Source organism: Mixophyes fleayi, chromosome 1 (genome assembly GCF_038048845.1).
Source record: "Mixophyes fleayi isolate aMixFle1 chromosome 1, aMixFle1.hap1, whole genome shotgun sequence".
In the NCBI taxonomy this organism is placed as follows: Eukaryota; Metazoa; Chordata; class Amphibia; order Anura; family Limnodynastidae; genus Mixophyes; species Mixophyes fleayi.
Genome location: NC_134402.1, coordinates 242,980,296 through 242,998,240, shown reverse-complemented (window position 1 = coordinate 242,998,240; position 17,945 = coordinate 242,980,296). Strand labels below are relative to the sequence as shown.

General features: G+C 43.0%; 1 protein-coding gene across 1 annotated transcript in view; it reads left to right on the top strand.

Annotated features, from left to right (window-relative positions):
• Nucleotides 1-17,945, top strand: part of PGM5 (phosphoglucomutase 5) — a 156,846-nt gene that overhangs the window by 131,128 nt on the left and 7,773 nt on the right. Inside the window, exon 10 of the mRNA XM_075208554.1 lies at nt 2,460-2,594. Coding sequence (XP_075064655.1) covers nt 2,460-2,594 — 135 coding nt within the window. The remainder of the gene's footprint in view (nt 1-2,459; nt 2,595-17,945) is intronic.

Below are 17,945 nucleotides of genomic sequence, written 5' to 3'. Positions count from 1 at the left end.
GAAGGAAAGGTGAGCAGTACCATCAGTCCTTTGTCTAGCCATCAGTAAAGCATCCTGAGACCATTCATGTGTGGGGTTGCTTCTCAGCCAAGGGAGTGGACTCACTCACAATTTTGCCTAAAAACACAGCCATGAATAAAGAATGGTACAAAGACATCCTCCAAGAGCATCTTCTCCCAACCATCTAAGAACATTTTGGTGACAAGCAATGCCTTCTCCAGTATGATGGAGCACTAGTGATAACTAAGTAGCTCGGGGATCTAACATCGAAATTTTGGGTCCATGGCCAGGAAACTCCCCAGACCTTAATCCCATTGAGAACTTGTGGTCAATCCTCAAGAGGCGGGTGGACAAACAAAAACCCACAAATTCTGAAAAACTCCAACCATTGATTAGGCACGAATGGGCGGCCATCAGTCTGTATATGGCCCAGAAGTTGATTGACAGCACGTCAGGGCAAATTGCAGAGGTCTTCAAAAAGAAGGGTAAACACTGCAAATATTAACTCTTTGCATAAACTTAATGTAATTGTCAATAAAAGCATTTGACACTTATAAAAACACTTGTGATTTTACTTCAGTATATCATAGTAACATCTGACAAAAAGGTCTAAATACACAGAAGCGGCAAACTTTGTAAAAAACCAATACTTGTGCCATTCTCAAAATTTTTGGACATGACAAATAAATATATATATATATATATATATATATATATATATATTTATAGATAGATAGATAGATAGATAAAACAATGTACTAAAACTAAAGCCGCAGTGATTATCCTGGTAGAGGATTACTGAATGTCAATCTTTAGCAGAAGTACAGTGCCAGACCAATCAGCTGTGCAAGCGTTGAACAGCTGGTGAAACAAGAATAACAGGAATATCATCAGACTCACAGTTACGGACACATAGGTTTTCTCATGCTGAATCATTAGCAAGGTACAGAACCGGTCACAGCCGTACATTTAGTGAACAGAGAGTATGAAGTAATGAAAACTGCTCCAGCATTAAATGGGATCAGGCGTCAGTTGTAACAGTCTAATTAGGAATAATATATTCCATGAGTTGATGAAGACAGTCTACAAGTCAAGCACCAACAATGCATAGCTGGCCATGGTCAGAATTCATTACTGGATCAGCATAGCATCAGTATGCTGGATACTAATCATGTGGACTCAATAGTCTGGCAAGGTAGCCTTGCACTGGCCTGGTACTATAGCTTGAGGTATGCACTCAAACACCTGCCTGACCTTACCTCTCATCAAGGATACTTCCATATTATACTATGCACGTAACACTGCATTCATCTGTATTTTCCTCATCCCAAATCAGCTGTCAATCTGTCAAATGTCAGTGGATGTTAACAATTTGGAAACTTCTTGTATAGTGCTTTTTGTAATATATATATATATATATATATATATATATATATATATATATATATATATATGACATAGTCAGAACTGACACCATCTCAGTGTTTTTTCATTTACAGTTGTGAGTACGGTATTCCAAGTTTTCCTTATAATAGGCAACTTTCATTTTGTAACAGAGAAGTTGCTTATATGAGGTGATTATCATATCTAGGTGTGTTTTGCCTTCCTTGATAGATATACATTCCATCACAGAAGTCTTGTATCAATTATCTGATTATCAAAGTGATAGTAATGTTACTTTAGTGGTTTACTTTGTTACTTTAATATTACAGCTAGCTTTTCAGCATTTTCAAAAGTCCATTAAACAAATCAGTAGAAAGGACAAAGCGCCATCTAGTGTCCATCACATCTAATGACCACCACTTGCTATGAAGATTCATTGTTGTTAAGTTGCATCAGTTGGTGTGGAAGATGCAAACATCAAGTATACGTTAACCTTTTTCAATTTCCTTTTTAAGTTTCTAATGAATTAAAATATGGGGAAAACTGTCCAGCAGCTTAAATAGAATTTGTTAGCAAAGACCTTAGTGTAATTGTTCTAATAAAACAATATATTGTGGTTCTCAGACATTTTTGCTTTTTCCTTTATAGTTTATATGATTTCTTAATGTTTCATTTCTTTATTTCTTTTACTATGTTTAACTTAAAAATATTTTTTCACCTTTTGTCTAATCTCACAAGCCAGTTAAAGCTCTTACCATGATAGGAACTGGTGCTTGTTTTACCTGTAAGTTATTACAAACATTTAAGAATATGTATAAAAAGCAATTATTTATTTAAGTATATGAAAATATTTAATCAATTGCTTGCGTAATTACTGCGTAATTAGACTATGTGACGTCTGTTTTTTTTTATATATCCAAGTCACTAACATTCAGCAATGATTGGATTCTGTTGCCCAGTTGTAACAAATTTGGCATTGTCTGTTATTAAGTGCAGTATTTACATTATTGTTAGTCAGTATCTAATGGACAAACCATCATCTTGAGTAAATAATTGTATATTCTGCCTTTTCCTAGGGACTCAGGATCATATTTGCAGATGGATCAAGAATCATTTTTCGACTCAGTGCCTCAGGTTCTGTGGGAACCACTCTACGGATTTATGCAGAAAGCTATGAAAAGGATCCCAGCAAATACAATAAGGAGCCACAGGTAAATGAATCTATTTTTAGGGGGAAATTGATAAAAAATATGTTATAGTGCAGCATCACCTACAAACTGTGCCAATGGAGGCAATTTATGAGTTAGACAAATTGCAAAAATGTGTCTCTCTATGTGCTTTCTGCACATTTATGCACAATCCTTCAATGCGTATTAGTATTCCTGATGCTTATGATAAGGTGGAGAGAATACTGTGATCACTTACAACTGTGCTAAATCATGCATCAGCACCACCTATTGGTGTCCTTTTGACCTCTTGTCCAACTCACATATTGTATGAACCTGATCATAGCACTGTTTAAGCTCTTTTGATTGCCAGGTTCATATTAAGGAATTGGTGGAAATAAGGGACAAATGTAATGTGTTAATTAAGATCTCTGCTTGCCAGGATTCTCAGTTTTGGAGGACAGCCTGATCTACACAGATTCTCACTTACACCATATTATTTCCATTTTTTTATGAAGCTGGTGCTCAGGGGAATATTAAAAGTCTTAGAAATCAAATTACATTAGTAATTATTTGTCTTCAATGGTCAAATAATTAATTGGAGTACACCTCTGTACAAATTAAATATTTCAAAATAAATATACCTGTCTGTAAGAGATTTCACCATTAATGCAATTCCAAAGAAAAGCTTCATCAAAGTAATTGTGACAGACGACTGGTAAAGAAGTAAATGGTATATATGTAAGTCCTAGATTCCTCTCATTCATATTTTAAAACACAAGGGAGAGGTGTGTGGGAAAAGCTTCCCAGTGCAGGTTTCACACTTGACTAATTAGGAGTTGCACCTGTGTGCTGCCTGTAAAAGGTTACAGCTCTGATCACTCTCTCTCTCTCATTGTCTGGGGGAGAAGGTCAGGTGACTCCTGAGAGAAACTGCAAATTTGATCTCTGGTGAATAAAACTAGCAGAGGCTTTTGAACCTGAAGTGCTGGACTTGTGTGATTTATCTGGCTGAAGTGCAACTGTCTACTCCAGTGGATGGCAACCCCAATACGGTCTTGTGACAGTATATATTCACAGTAAATCCGAGAAATTATTATTGAAAAGCACCAACCAGGGAAATTATGTAAAAAGACTTCAAAGACTTTTACTATCCCTGAATGCTGTCAAATACATTATAAACAAATGGATATTTACTTGTAATTCTGTAAGGCAAAGCATTGGAGTTGTATAATTTGCAGAGTGTGGTTTGCTGGACAGTTATACAAATTCCTGAATAAATCCATATCATTTAAACATTTAGGAAAATAAAATGTGAAAATACCAAAGGGGTTAAATACCTTGTATAAACAATGTAAGGCAAATGGGGATGTGATTGAGTAACATAAAACTCTTCTGCAGCTGCACTGTTTCATCTCAGGGTGATCACATGCGTGAACTGGAATGTAAATTGCAGATAATCGATAAGTTATGACAACGGGAGTGTAAAATGGATTTGCTAAAGTTGTCAATGGTCTACAGACAGATTTATAGAGTGTTGAGAAATAGAGCATGAATAGTATATAATGCATATATATAAAGCATAAACTGATTTTTATTGTTGCTTGTTAGTAAATAGGCAGAAAGTAGCTACGCAACTGACTGCACAGAACATGCCCCTGCTCAGCAGTAAAGATTGCCTGGAAATTTTGCAGGCAAAAATAAACAACTCTACCACAGAAAAAGCAGTTATATCTAGGTGGCACTTTGGACTCATTCATCAGCACATATCTTTGTTGTGCTTTCCTGTGACGTGAACTAGAAGAGTTAATAAATGAATTATGTGACACGTGTTTTGAAAAGAAAGCTCATTAGTATGTAGATAATACATGTTTTACAGTTGGTTGACCTTGCTCTAAATAGCTTTCATTCTGATTAGGTAAGAAAGCAAAACACTACAGAGCTTCACCTCCTGAAGGAGGGGCTCACGTGATGTGTCAAACTTTAGTGTTTGCTTCCCTCCCAAGTGGTTTTATACAATTCTAAAAGCAACAAAAAATGGTCTATCATTCAAAACTAAACTTACCTCCTGTCTAGTCTTTAGTTTGGTGGTGTTGCACTGAGGAGTCTAACTTGTCTTCCTGTTCAGATGCCAAGGCGGGCTGTACTACATGCCTAGTTACTCTCTTGTTCAATGAGGAGTGTCATAATAAAATTGCCCTCAACATAGTGCTTTAAACTAGCTTCCCTAATGTAGTGTGTGCAGGACAGTCAGGATTAGTCCTAAATCATAAAATATCTCCCGACCCTGCAGCATTATTTCTTTTTAAATATACAGGGTGGTCCATAATTGTGGAAACACCCTTTTAAAATGGTAATGAGTAAGGAAATATTAGTCCAGTGTCTACACATATGATCTGGATGTGGTGGAAAACATTTTAGGACATGTGGCCAGTATGGAAGTCATCTTGAAGTCGGTCATCTTGCAGCTCTAATTTTTTAAATGAGAAGTTAGTCATGTGCAGGGGCGGGCTGGGCCGGGGGGCAGGGGGGCACTGGTCCCCCGGGCCGCTCTATCTGACCCCTGTTCGGGCCGGCCCCTCACCCTGGAATGCACGTTTTCTTTAATATTTACCTGCGGCCGCATCACAAAACAAGCGATGCGGCCGCGTCATCAATGAAGCGGCGGCATCGCCTGTCATATGATGCGGCCACCTGTGCGCCCCCCCGGGCTGAGATTCGCCAGCCCGCACCTGGCCATGTGACATATCAAACAGATGCAGAATTTCATAAGAAAAACAATGGTATTCTTCGTTTTAACGTAACTTTATTCACTCTCGAGTTTTAACTGATTTTTCTTTTGCAGGTAGTGACATTATTGACATTAGCCCTAACACAAACATGTTGAGACTGTCTTAATATCTGGAGAATGAAGCACATGTGCTATAGTATCATCCTCAGTCAGGTGTTGCAACATCTGAATCTTGTAGGGGTGCTACTTATATGTAGACAAAATTCTCAAAATAGCCATACAAGTAACCCCACATTCACGAGACAGACGATAAGTGCTACGTTGTGGGTTCTTTGAAAATGCCTGCACAGCAGTTGTTGTTGCTTCATTTGTAGTAGTTTTTGCTCGTCCACTCTCTGCAACTGAAACGGTTTGTTTAAATTTGACAAGGAGTTTGGCAACTGCATTGTGTCTAATGGGTGGCTTACTTAGGTGACGTTGGTTGAAATCATTTGCTATAGCACGTGTGCTTTGTTCTCCAGGCCTGCCAATATATACTATCATAATCACTTTAAATACCTTTTCCCAAACCATAACATTGATATAAAGAGTCCTTTATTAGCCCTCTTTCACGCTCATCGCCTAGACATTGGTATCTGATCTTCAGCTGTAGGATGATCAGCATGCACAAATCATGTGAGCAGTTGGCTCTGCTCTGCTTTATATTAAAGATGAAACATCAACTTAGTTCATATATCTCACTTGTATATAAACTGTATGCAATTGTCCATTTACTGAAAAATGAATGTGCTGCAGAGAATAAAAATACTTGTACAAGCATGTGGATTAGCTAGTACCAATATATGCCTTTATTTGGTTGCATAATCTTTCTGTTAAGGTCTGAAACAGGTTACAGTTACAGTATGAGATGGAAATGGATAAAGACCATAAATAGACTTAAAACTGTCGTTTTGTCTTGGTTAATTGTACTCTTACCTGATACATATAGTGCATTTTAAAAGCTCTGTTGTAAATGTTGGCAAGTAAAGTAAGTTCCTTAATTTCAGGTAGATGATCCAATTCCCAGGTGTTACTGTATCGTATTATCAAAATTAATACAAACTCTATAGATGTGAAGTGGTTCTACGAAGGGTAAAAAAGCATAAACATTTTAGAATTTTAATTTTATACTTGCCTCATCTAAAATGTAATTTTAGTGTACCTTTGACTAAGATGAGAACACATTTTTTTTCTCATCAATCTTCATCTCCTGAATATCTGAGGGGCATATTCAATTACAATTCCGGTCCGCCGGACCGGTCCGCAAACTTAATCCACGTTACCGCAATAACGTGGATTTTCGTTCGCAGTGGTACCGTAATACCAACAATAACGCGCACTTTCCGCGGTAACGCGTGTTACCGCAGACCGGAACTCTCATTGAATATGCCCCTGAGTGTCCCCAGTATTCCCTTGTGTGGTATAGAACACCCTGTAGATGAAACAGATTAGAAAATGTACAGCAGCACAGAGTATTTCAAGAGAGGATTATGGTGACTTTGTGAGGGGCAGTAATATGTCCATTTGTGCGATTATGTGTGTGAGTGAGAGGATTGATGTCAAAGAGGCAGTGTCGTGATATGTGAACAGAGGCAAGCATCATCATCATCACCATTTATTTATATAGCACCACTGATTCCACAGCGCTGTACAGAGAACTCATTCACATCAGTCCCTGCCTCATTGGAGCTTACAGTTTAAATTCCCTAACACACACACACACACACACACACACACAAACACACACACAGACTAGGGTCAATTTTTGATCGTAGCCAATTAACCTATTAGTATGTTCTTTGGAGTGTGGGAGGAAACCGGAGCACCCGGAGGAAACCCACTCAAACACAGGGAGAACATACAAACTCCACACAGATAAGGCCATGGTTGGAAATTGAACTCATGACCCCAGTGCTGTGAGGCAGAAGTGCTAACCACTTAGCCACCGTGCTGCCCAAAGCATGAAACCTTATATAAAAAAAAAAGGATTTGACAAGGTTATACAGGAGACAAATATATAGAATATGAAAAGTCTGTTGGGTAACCATAGTGGAAGAAAAGTAGGTGAACAAGGAGAGCTTAAAAGACCACTTAGCCTTACATGTATAAAAGTGCTACCAATAACGTTCACATATATAGAGATGAGCCACAACATTAAAACCATTGCCAAGTGAAGTGAATGACATTGATTATCTCGTTACAATTGCACCTGTCAAGAGTGGGATGTATTAGGCAGCAAGAGAACAGTCAGTTCTTGAATTTGATGTGTTGGAAGCAGTAAAAATGGGCAAATGTAAGGAGCTGGGTGCCTGTGACAAGGGCAAATTGTGATGGCTAGATGACTGGGTCAGAGCATCTCCAAAACAGCAGGTGTTGTAGGGTGTTCCCGCTATGCAGTGGTTAGTACCTACCAAATGTGGTCCAAGGAAGGACAGCTGGTGAACTGGTGACAGGGTTATGGGCGCACAAGGCTCAATGATGCGAATGAGGATTGAAGGCTAACCCGTCTGATCCAATTCCACAGTAACGCTACTGTAGCACAAATTGATGAAGAAGTTAATGCTGGCTATGATAGAAAGGTGCAGACCACAGTGTATGGCTGCTTGCTGTGTATGGGGCTGTGTCACGAACAGGCTCCCAGCTGCCGTCACTTTGGGGTGTTCACTGTATGAGATCACACACGATTTCAGCACGCAGTCTCTTTCCACCTATCACACAGGTTATAGACCTACGGAATCGCCCCCAAACACAGCGCTCTCACACCTCCAGACACTTCAGGTTTGCCACCACCTATTGAATACAGGCAATAGGACCCAATATACTGTCCCACACTGGCACACAGGTTCTTAGCTATCCACAGACTAGCAAGACCCATACCAGCACGCACAGGGTTAACTCTTCACACCTCCAGATAGTTACACAAATGTAAATGCAAGCACACACAGCTTGTTAATCAAATGTATCAACAAATCACTCACTGGCATTCCAAGGGTTAACTTGGTAGAACTTTCTCTTCTAACAGGGTAATGGATTTGTTAGAGTATCAAGGACGCAACTTATTAAATTATAGATTTAATATACAAAAATACAGGGCAGACAGATTAAAAAAATATTGAATATCAATTAATAGATTGACATAACAAGCAAAGCAGTTTAAAATAAAAGGGGTTACATTCAGATTTGCACTTACATGAATTGCATTCTGGCCAAGGGAAATTTGGCTTGGAAGATGGACACCTTATCAATGTGAATTGATTTCCCAAAAAGTCTGAAATTTTTTTGTGTCTCGTCTCAGCATTTTAAAGACCTGTTCCTGCCCCCAGGGGTTGTGGCCTGCGACAATTTTTCCAATCACCATTTGCCTGTTACCTGATTTACTAACCAATTCTACTATGTGATCTAACTTTCCTGTAAAGTGTCACATCTATCCAGTTTTATCATTAATAAATCCTCTATGATTCTGTCCATCTTTTGATACCAAATATGATGACATTTGGACAATGTGACATACCTTTTCCAAAGATATGTGATTTTAGCTGTTTCCGGATACCTGTCATTCACAAACCTGGTGTGATTTCTGCTCCTCAGTATGTAGTGGCACCCGGATTCCACAAAATATGTGTCACGGGCACTAGGAGTCTTTACCCAGGGATCACCAGATGGTGGGCTTACCAGAGCAATGTAGATGGTAATAGAGTACTCTGGTAGCTGGGTGATCACGGAACATGAAATGATGGCCATAGACTCAGAGGATAGCAGACTCCAGAGAGAACCAAACACAGTCCAGCAAGATATGCAATACACAGCACAGTCAATGAGAAGTATGCATACCGTGGTTCAGCAGTAGCAGTCAGATGGGGTTGCAGCGGTACCTGAGCGGCTGGAGACCGACTGGATAGGAAGTCCCTGGATAGGTGAGGCAGCGGTCTAGCAGGTGCAGCGCACAGGTGAGTAGACCGGCAGGGACACGAATCCACAGAAGTCAGCAACACGTGGAACTGGACTCATAGAGGACCCAGGAGAATGGAGATGATCCAGCAGAGGGTAGTAGATGAAATACCAATCCAATGCTGACAGGAGGGTAGAGGCCAGTGGAACACGTGAAGGCGTGGAGAGTGGATCAGCAGGAGATGGACGATAGCGCTGACCACAGCGGCAGGACTCAGCGGCACACGGAGGTAACCAGTAGCAACCACAGGAACCAACAGCGATGGGCAACAGGAGTGCAGCGCAGGGCAGGAGCTGTTGATAATGAAGTGTAGCAGATGGTCATGAAAGCGGCAGTCTCGAGGAAGCCACAGCAAGATGAGATGAGACTGTAGTGCACGGAGGCAGCGGATAGTAATCAGCTGGCAGTCACGATGTGGAACACAGGCGAGTTGCAAGCAGGAGGCTGTAGTGCACGGAGGCAGCGGATAGTAGCCAGCTGGCAGTCACGATGATAAACACAGGCGAGTTGCAAGCAGGAGACTGTAGTGCACAGAGGCGGCGGATAATAGTCAGCTGGCAGTCACGATGATGAACACAGGCGAGTTGCAAGCAGGAGACTGTAGTGCACAGAGGCAGCGGATAATAGTCAGCTGGCAGTCACGATGCTGAACACAGGCGAGTTGCAAGCAGGAGACTGTAGTGCACAGAGGCAACGGATAATAGTCAGCTGGCAGTCACGATGATGAACACAGGCGAGTTGCAAGCAGGAGACTGTAGTGCACAGAGGCAGCGGATTGGAATCAGCAAACAGACTTGATGAGGAGCAGGTGAGTGAAGTAAAAGCTGGAGTGCACGGAGGCAGCGGATAGCAATGAGCAAACAGTCACATTGATATACAATAACGTTGAAGTGGTTTAGAAGACTGTAGTGCACGGAGGCAGCGGATAGGAATCAGCAAACAGTCCTGATGATACAGTTGATGGTAGAAGTGGTATGGAAACCACAGGAATAGAAGTGGTTTGGAAACCACAGGAATCAGCAGCGCTGAATACACGAGGAACACAGGAACACCTTCAGAGACTCATGAGGAATGAGACTCCAAGATCAGGCAATGTGGTGGTGACCACAGGTGCTTAATATAGGGAGGTTGCCTGATCTGCCAATTAAGTTAAAGGGGTATACACTGAAGTATAGAAAAGGGCTGCGCATGCGCAGACCCTCAAGATGGTGGACGGCCACGGTTCCTAAATGTCCGGGAAGAGGCACTCACGGTCCGGTGAGTGACAGTACCCCCCCTTTTAAAGGTGGGCACAGAACGCCTGGAACCGGGCTTGTCCGGATTTTTGGAGTAAAACTTCTTCAAAAGGGCAGGAGCATTAAGATCTTCAGCTTTGATCCAAGAGCGCTCCTCAGGACCAAAGCCCTTCCAATGAACGAGGAAGTGGAGGACTCCTCGCGAAATTTTTGCATCTAGTACCTCGGTAATCTCAAAATCCTCCTCCTGATGGACTTGAACTGGCTGCGGAACTGAGGGAGGAGTTGAAAAACGGTTGATAATAAGAGGTTTGAGCAAAGATACATGGAAGGCATTAGAAATCCGAAGACTCTTAGGAAGAAGGAGTTTCACACATACTGGATTGATAACTTGAATGATCCTATATGGACCAATAAAACGAGGGGCGAATTTCATGGATGGAACCTTCAAACGAATATTTTTTGTGGATAACCAGACACGATCTCCAATTTTTAGTGGTGGAATAGCCCGCCTCTTCTTATCAGCGAAAGATTTATATTTGACAGATGTCTTCTTTAAACAGGTTCTAACCTGAGACCAGATATTTTTAAAGGTCTGACAAACAGTCTCCACCTCAGGAACTTGGGTGGGCGGGAGGGCAGGAAATTCCGGAAAAGACGGATGGTGACCGTAGACCACAAAGAATGGAGTTTTGGATGATGACTCATGGTACATGTTGTTATGGGCGAACTCAGCCCAAGGGAGTAACTCTACCCAGTTGTCTTGATTGGCTGATGAAAATATCCTTATAAAAGTCTCAAGATCTTGATTGACACGTTCGGTTTGTCCATTGGATTGTGGATGGTAAGAAGATGAGAGTGCTAATCGTATGCCCAAGGTTTTACAAAGGGCTCGCCAGAATCTGGACACGAATTGTACTCCTCTATCAGACACAATCTCAGATGGACATCCATGGATACGGAAGATCTCTTTAATGAAATGTTCAGCCAGGATAGACGAGGAAGGCAAACCAGACAGAGGGATGAAATGAGCCATCTTCGAAAATCTGTCCACTACCACCCAAATAGTGTTATGGTTCTTACTAGGTGGTAAGTCAGTAACGAAATCCATACTAATATGGGTCCATGGTTTGGACGGAATGGGTAGTGGTCGCAGCAACCCTGCTGGGGTTCTGCGGGAGGATTTGAATTGCGAACATAATTCACAGGAAGCAATGAACTCTTTGACGTCTCTCCTCATTGAAGGCCACCAGTAACTTCGAGAGAGGATCTCAAAAGTCTTGTGTTCACCGGCGTGTCCAGAAAAACGAGAGGCATGGAACCACGAAAGGATTTTCCTCCTTAGAGTAGAAGGCACGAGGGTCTTCCCAAATGGTAGCGTTTTGGTGGATGAAGCAGCCAGTAAGATACATTTGGGGTCTAGAATGGTATGGTTGGAAACCTCTTCTATATCAGAGGACGTAGCAAAGGCTCTAGATAAGGCATCAGCTTTTTTGTTCTTGGCAGCTGGTTTGAAGGTAATTATTAATTCAAAACGGGAAAAGAAAAGAGACCATCTTGCTTGACGAGGGTTCAAGCATTGGGCAGACTGGAGATATGACAAGTTCTTATGATCCGTGAAGATCGTCACCGGATGGCGAGCTCCCTCCAACAAGTATCTCCATTCCTCTAATGCGGCTTTGATAGCCAGTAATTCCTTGTCTCCGATGGTATAATTCTTCTCTGCGGGTAGGAGACCCCGAGAATAGAAGGCACAAGGGTGGAATTTTTGCTGTTCCGAGCGTTGGGAGAGAATAGCTCCTAAGCCCACATTAGAGGCATCTACTTCTAGGAAAAAAGGGAGTGTCACATCAGGCTGACGAAGGATTGGAGCCGAAGAGAAGGACTCTTTTAATGTTTGAAAGGCTTGAATAGCCTCAGTAGACCATTGCTTAGGATTAGCCCCTTTACGAGTCAGGGCCACAATAGGAGATGCAATGGAAGAAAAGTCTTGAATGAAGCGTCTATAGTAATTGGCAAAACCTAAAAAACGCTGGATGGCACGAAGAGTAGTTGGCTGGGGCCAATGTAGTACAGCATTTACTTTGTCAGGATCCATCTTCAGACCAACTCCGGAAACAATATACCCCAAGAATGGAATCTGGGGTAATTCGAATGAACATTTTTCTAATTTACAGAACAATGAATTTTTCCGTAGCCTGGAGAGGACTTCTGCCACATGTTGGTGGTGAGAAGGCAGGTCCTGTGAAAAAATCAATATGTCGTCCAGGTAGACGACGACACATACATATAATAAGTCCCGAAAAATCTCATTAATGAAGCCCTGAAAAACAGCGGGGGCATTACATAGCCCGAAAGGCATTACCAGATATTCGTAATGCCCGTCTCTGGTGTTAAACGCCGTCTTCCATTCGTCACCGGAACGGATTCTGATTAAATTGTAAGCACCACGAAGATCCAACTTAGTAAAAATACGGGCTCCCTTGATGCGGTCAAATAGCTCAGTGATCAACGGAATGGGATACCGGTTCTTGATAGTAATGGCATTGAGTCCACGAAAATCTATACAAGGGCGTAATGATCCATCCTTCTTTTTGACAAAGAAGAACCCAGCTCCAGCGGGCGAGGTGGAAGGTCGAATGAACCCACGCTGGAGGTTCTCCCGTATATATTCAGATGTAGCTTGAGTTTCAGGTAACGAGAGTGGATAGACCCGGCCTCTGGGAGGAGTCTTGCCAGGAAGAAGATCAATCGGACAATCCCAAGAACGATGAGGAGGAAGACGTTCAGACTGAGCTTTATCAAAAACATCGGTAAATGAAGCATATTGAGGAGGGAGTCCCGGTGAAATAGCTGAAATGGAAGCTTGCTGTACCTTGAGAGGAATGACTTGGGAAAGGCAATGATGGTGACATTCAGGCCCCCAAGACGTGACTTGAGGGGTGCGCCAGTCAATCTGGGGAGAGTGACACTGAAGCCATGGAAGGCCTAGGACAATCGGACTTGTCGTAACAGGAAGAATTAAAAACGATATCTCTTCATGATGCAGAGCACCAATCTGAAGGGTTACTGGAGACGTACTCTGGGTGATGAGACCGTTGATGAGACGTGATCCATCGATAGCCGTCACAGTAATGGGAGTTTTTAAGGTAATCATTGGTAGAGACCATTGATTAACTAACGATTTGGAAATAAAATTTCCTGCTGCTCCGGAATCAATCAATGCCTGTGACTCAAAGGTCTTGGTAGCAAAGGAAATAGTCACATCAAAAGCGCAGACTTTAGATTTCATAGACGATGGAGAGGACTCCAGGGACCCTAACTTCACCTCTCCAGAACTAGTTAGGGCCTGGCATTTCCCGATCTCTTAGGGCAGGAGCTGAGGACATGAGTGGAATCAGCACAATAGATACAGAGTCTATTCTTGACTCTTCGTTTCCTCTCCTCAGAAGATAACTTGGAACGTCCAATCTCCATGGGAATCACAGCGGGTGACACTGGACGAAATTGAGGGTTAGAGCGAAAAGGTGCTTTAGCAGAAGTCGTTTTCTCAGCCTCTCTTTCACGAAATCTCATATCAACACGATGGCATAGAGAGATCAAATCTTCAAGTGACGAAGGAAGCTCTTGGGTAGTCAGTGCATCTTTAATTTTATCGGAAAGCCCCTGCCAGAAGGCGGCAACTAGGGCTTCAGTGTTCCACTGAAGTTCAGAGGCTAAGATCCTAAATTGAATGACGTACTGGCCTACAGTATGAGATCCTTGTCGCAGACGGAGGATGCTGGAAGCAGCGGAGGTCACACGACCTGGTTCATCGAACACACTTCGGAATGTAGAAATGAATTTGGCACTATCTTGTAATATTGGATCGTTCCTCTCCCACAGAGGGGAGGCCCAAGCAGGGCTGGGAACCTACCCCAAAGAGATAGCTAGGCAACCTTCTGGAACCGATGGAGCTACGGCCCAACACTTTTACTCAGGTTGGAGCATCATTAACCTGGCCCATGAACATCTGGTCTACTGGACACCTACTATGAAGCTCCTTTGGCGGTCTCCATCCGTTCCCCTTTGACGGAGTAGGCAGGTGAAGCGGTGGAAGCTGTAGAGCACAGGAGCTTCAATAGTAGCTGTCACAGTCTGTCCAGATGTTCCTTGGGAGGTTAATGACTGATAACACTGAAGTAACAGCTGTTGGCGGGCATCCTGTTGCTCCACACGGCTAACCAGATGTTGCAGCATCTCTTTGGCGGTAGGTTCCGCATCTGGGTCTGTCATGGCCTGATCTTACTGTCACGGGCACTAGGAGTCTTTACCCAGGGATCACCAGATGGTGGGCTTACCAGAGCAATGTAGATGGTAATAGAGTACTCTGGTAGCTGGGTGATCACGGAACATGAAATGATGGCCATAGACTCAGAGGATAGCAGACTCCAGAGAGAACCAAACACAGTCCAGCAAGATATGCAATACTCAGCACAGTCAATGAGAAGTATGCATACCGTGGTTCAGCAGTAGCAGTCAGATGGGGTTGCAGCGGTACCTGAGCGGCTGGAGACCGACTGGATAGGAAGTCCCTGGATAGGTGAGGCAGCGGTCTAGCAGGTGCAGCGCACAGGTGAGTAGACCGGCAGGGACACGAATCCACAGAAGTCAGCAACACGTGGAACTGGACTCATAGAGGACCCAGGAGAATGGAGATGATCCAGCAGAGGGTAGTAGATGAAATACCAATCCAATGCTGACAGGAGGGTAGAGGCCAGTGGAACACGTGAAGGCGTGGAGAGTGGATCAGCAGGAGATGGACGATAGCGCTGACCACAGCGGCAGGACTCAGCGGCACACGGAGGTAACCAGTAGCAACCACAGGAACCAACAGCGATGGGCAACAGGAGTGCAGCGCAGGGCAGGAGCTGTTGATAATGAAGTGTAGCAGATGGTCATGAAAGCGGCAGTCTCGAGGAAGCCACAGCAAGATGAGATGAGACTGTAGTGCACGGAGGCAGCGGATAGTAATCAGCTGGCAGTCACGATGTGGAACACAGGCGAGTTGCAAGCAGGAGGCTGTAGTGCACGGAGGCAGCGGATAGTAGCCAGCTGGCAGTCACGATGATAAACACAGGCGAGTTGCAAGCAGGAGACTGTAGTGCACAGAGGCGGCGGATAATAGTCAGCTGGCAGTCACGATGATGAACACAGGCGAGTTGCAAGCAGGAGACTGTAGTGCACAGAGGCAGCGGATAATAGTCAGCTGGCAGTCACGATGCTGAACACAGGCGAGTTGCAAGCAGGAGACTGTAGTGCACAGAGGCAACGGATAATAGTCAGCTGGCAGTCACGATGATGAACACAGGCGAGTTGCAAGCAGGAGACTGTAGTGCACAGAGGCAGCGGATTGGAATCAGCAAACAGACTTGATGAGGAGCAGGTGAGTGAAGTAAAAGCTGGAGTGCACGGAGGCAGCGGATAGCAATGAGCAAACAGTCACATTGATATACAATAACGTTGAAGTGGTTTAGAAGACTGTAGTGCACGGAGGCAGCGGATAGGAATCAGCAAACAGTCCTGATGATACAGTTGATGGTAGAAGTGGTATGGAAACCACAGGAATAGAAGTGGTTTGGAAACCACAGGAATCAGCAGCGCTGAATACACGAGGAACACAGGAACACCTTCAGAGACTCATGAGGAATGAGACTCCAAGATCAGGCAATGTGGTGGTGACCACAGGTGCTTAATATAGGGAGGTTGCCTGATCTGCCAATTAAGTTAAAGGGGTATACACTGAAGTATAGAAAAGGGCTGCGCATGCGCAGACCCTCAAGATGGTGGACGGCCACGGTTCCTAAATGTCCGGGAAGAGGCACTCACGGTCCGGTGAGTGACAATATGAACTGTGAAACATTTTCCTTTTGAAGCTCATATTTCCATATACCTGTATAGGCTTCTACATGCTGCCTACAATGATCTCCAGCTGTGATCGGCCCCACACAGTTTATTCAAGTGTCCAAAACTCCCTCCCAGGCCAGGCTGTCTCACAGTAGGAGCCATTTGAAGCTGTCACAGGTGACACTCTTATCTTTTCACACTGGAATGTGCAAAGCCAGTAAATACATTTACATCAGACTCTCTGTCTTTACATTTCACACTTTAACTAAACTTATCAATGGATTCATTTGATATAACATATTTACACTGCAGTTATGATTTATCCCTTATAAATAACTGCAAGCTATGTTCACGACAGGCTGCATAGCCGCAGACCAGTCAGAGTGGCCAGGCTGACCCCTTCTACCTCTGAAAGCGCCTTTATTAAGAACGTGAGCTCCAGAACTGGACGATGGAGCAATGGAAGAAGGTGGCCTGGTCTGATGAATCACGTTTTTACATCATGTGGACAGCCGCAAAGAACCACTGGTGTAGGAATTACTGGTGTTTCTGCTAGCTTCAGAAAGTGGCTCAGATCTGAGGTCACTCTTTGTTCAGTCAGTAAGGAATCCTTCTAGACATTTGGGGCTTGATTCATTAAGGAACAAAAAGTGAACACAATTTGCATTTTTTTTTTAAACGGACGGAAATTGCAAGTATGTACACCCATATTCAACAAGAGGATCTCAAGAAACATTTCTAGTTGAATACGGGTCTAAATACCCCCTGCCAACATGGAAAATGCCACTATGTAGACAAACACCACACACTGCAGGATACACACATTACATATGTATATAAGTCCCAGAAGTGTTAATATGGAGCACTACACTCCGTCTCCCAACTTGGTAGTGGTGTTCCCTGTGATCTAGTGAAGACATGAAGTGGGGCAGCCTCCAGCCGTCCGCATCGCTCCACTGAGCATGCACAGACAGGAAGTTCAACTCTTAACTGAAGCTGCATCTTTTTTATGTTCTCTTACTTACATATAGATACATAAAGTGACCGGAGGCACAAAATATATAAGCAATCTGTTCTCTGACATTGCCTACAATATAAGCTTACCATCTGCATATATTAAGTTTGTCATATTGTCCGTCAGCTACAGTCAGTATCCACTGTGAGCAACTGTGTGTGTGTATGTATATGTATATATATATATATATATATATATATATATATATATATAATATATAAATGCTTAGTGGCGTCTGTGTGTGTGGGGGAAAAAAAAAACAAGTTGCAGCGCCACCTGCTGGGCAGAGTTATACACTGACCTACTAAATTCTTAGTGTGTGTGGGGAAAAAAATTCAAAAAGGGCTGAAATTTGGTAGGGCTCAAACTCATTTTCGTGAGGTAATTTTACCTCATGAACACACATGTGTAGAGGCGTGCGTTAGTGTGTGTGTGTGTGGAAAAAACTTTTCTCAGAAAGGGCTCATCCAATTGACCTGAAATTTGGTATACTGACATTATTTGACAAAAAAAATAGAATAGTCAAGTCAGTTAACTTCCA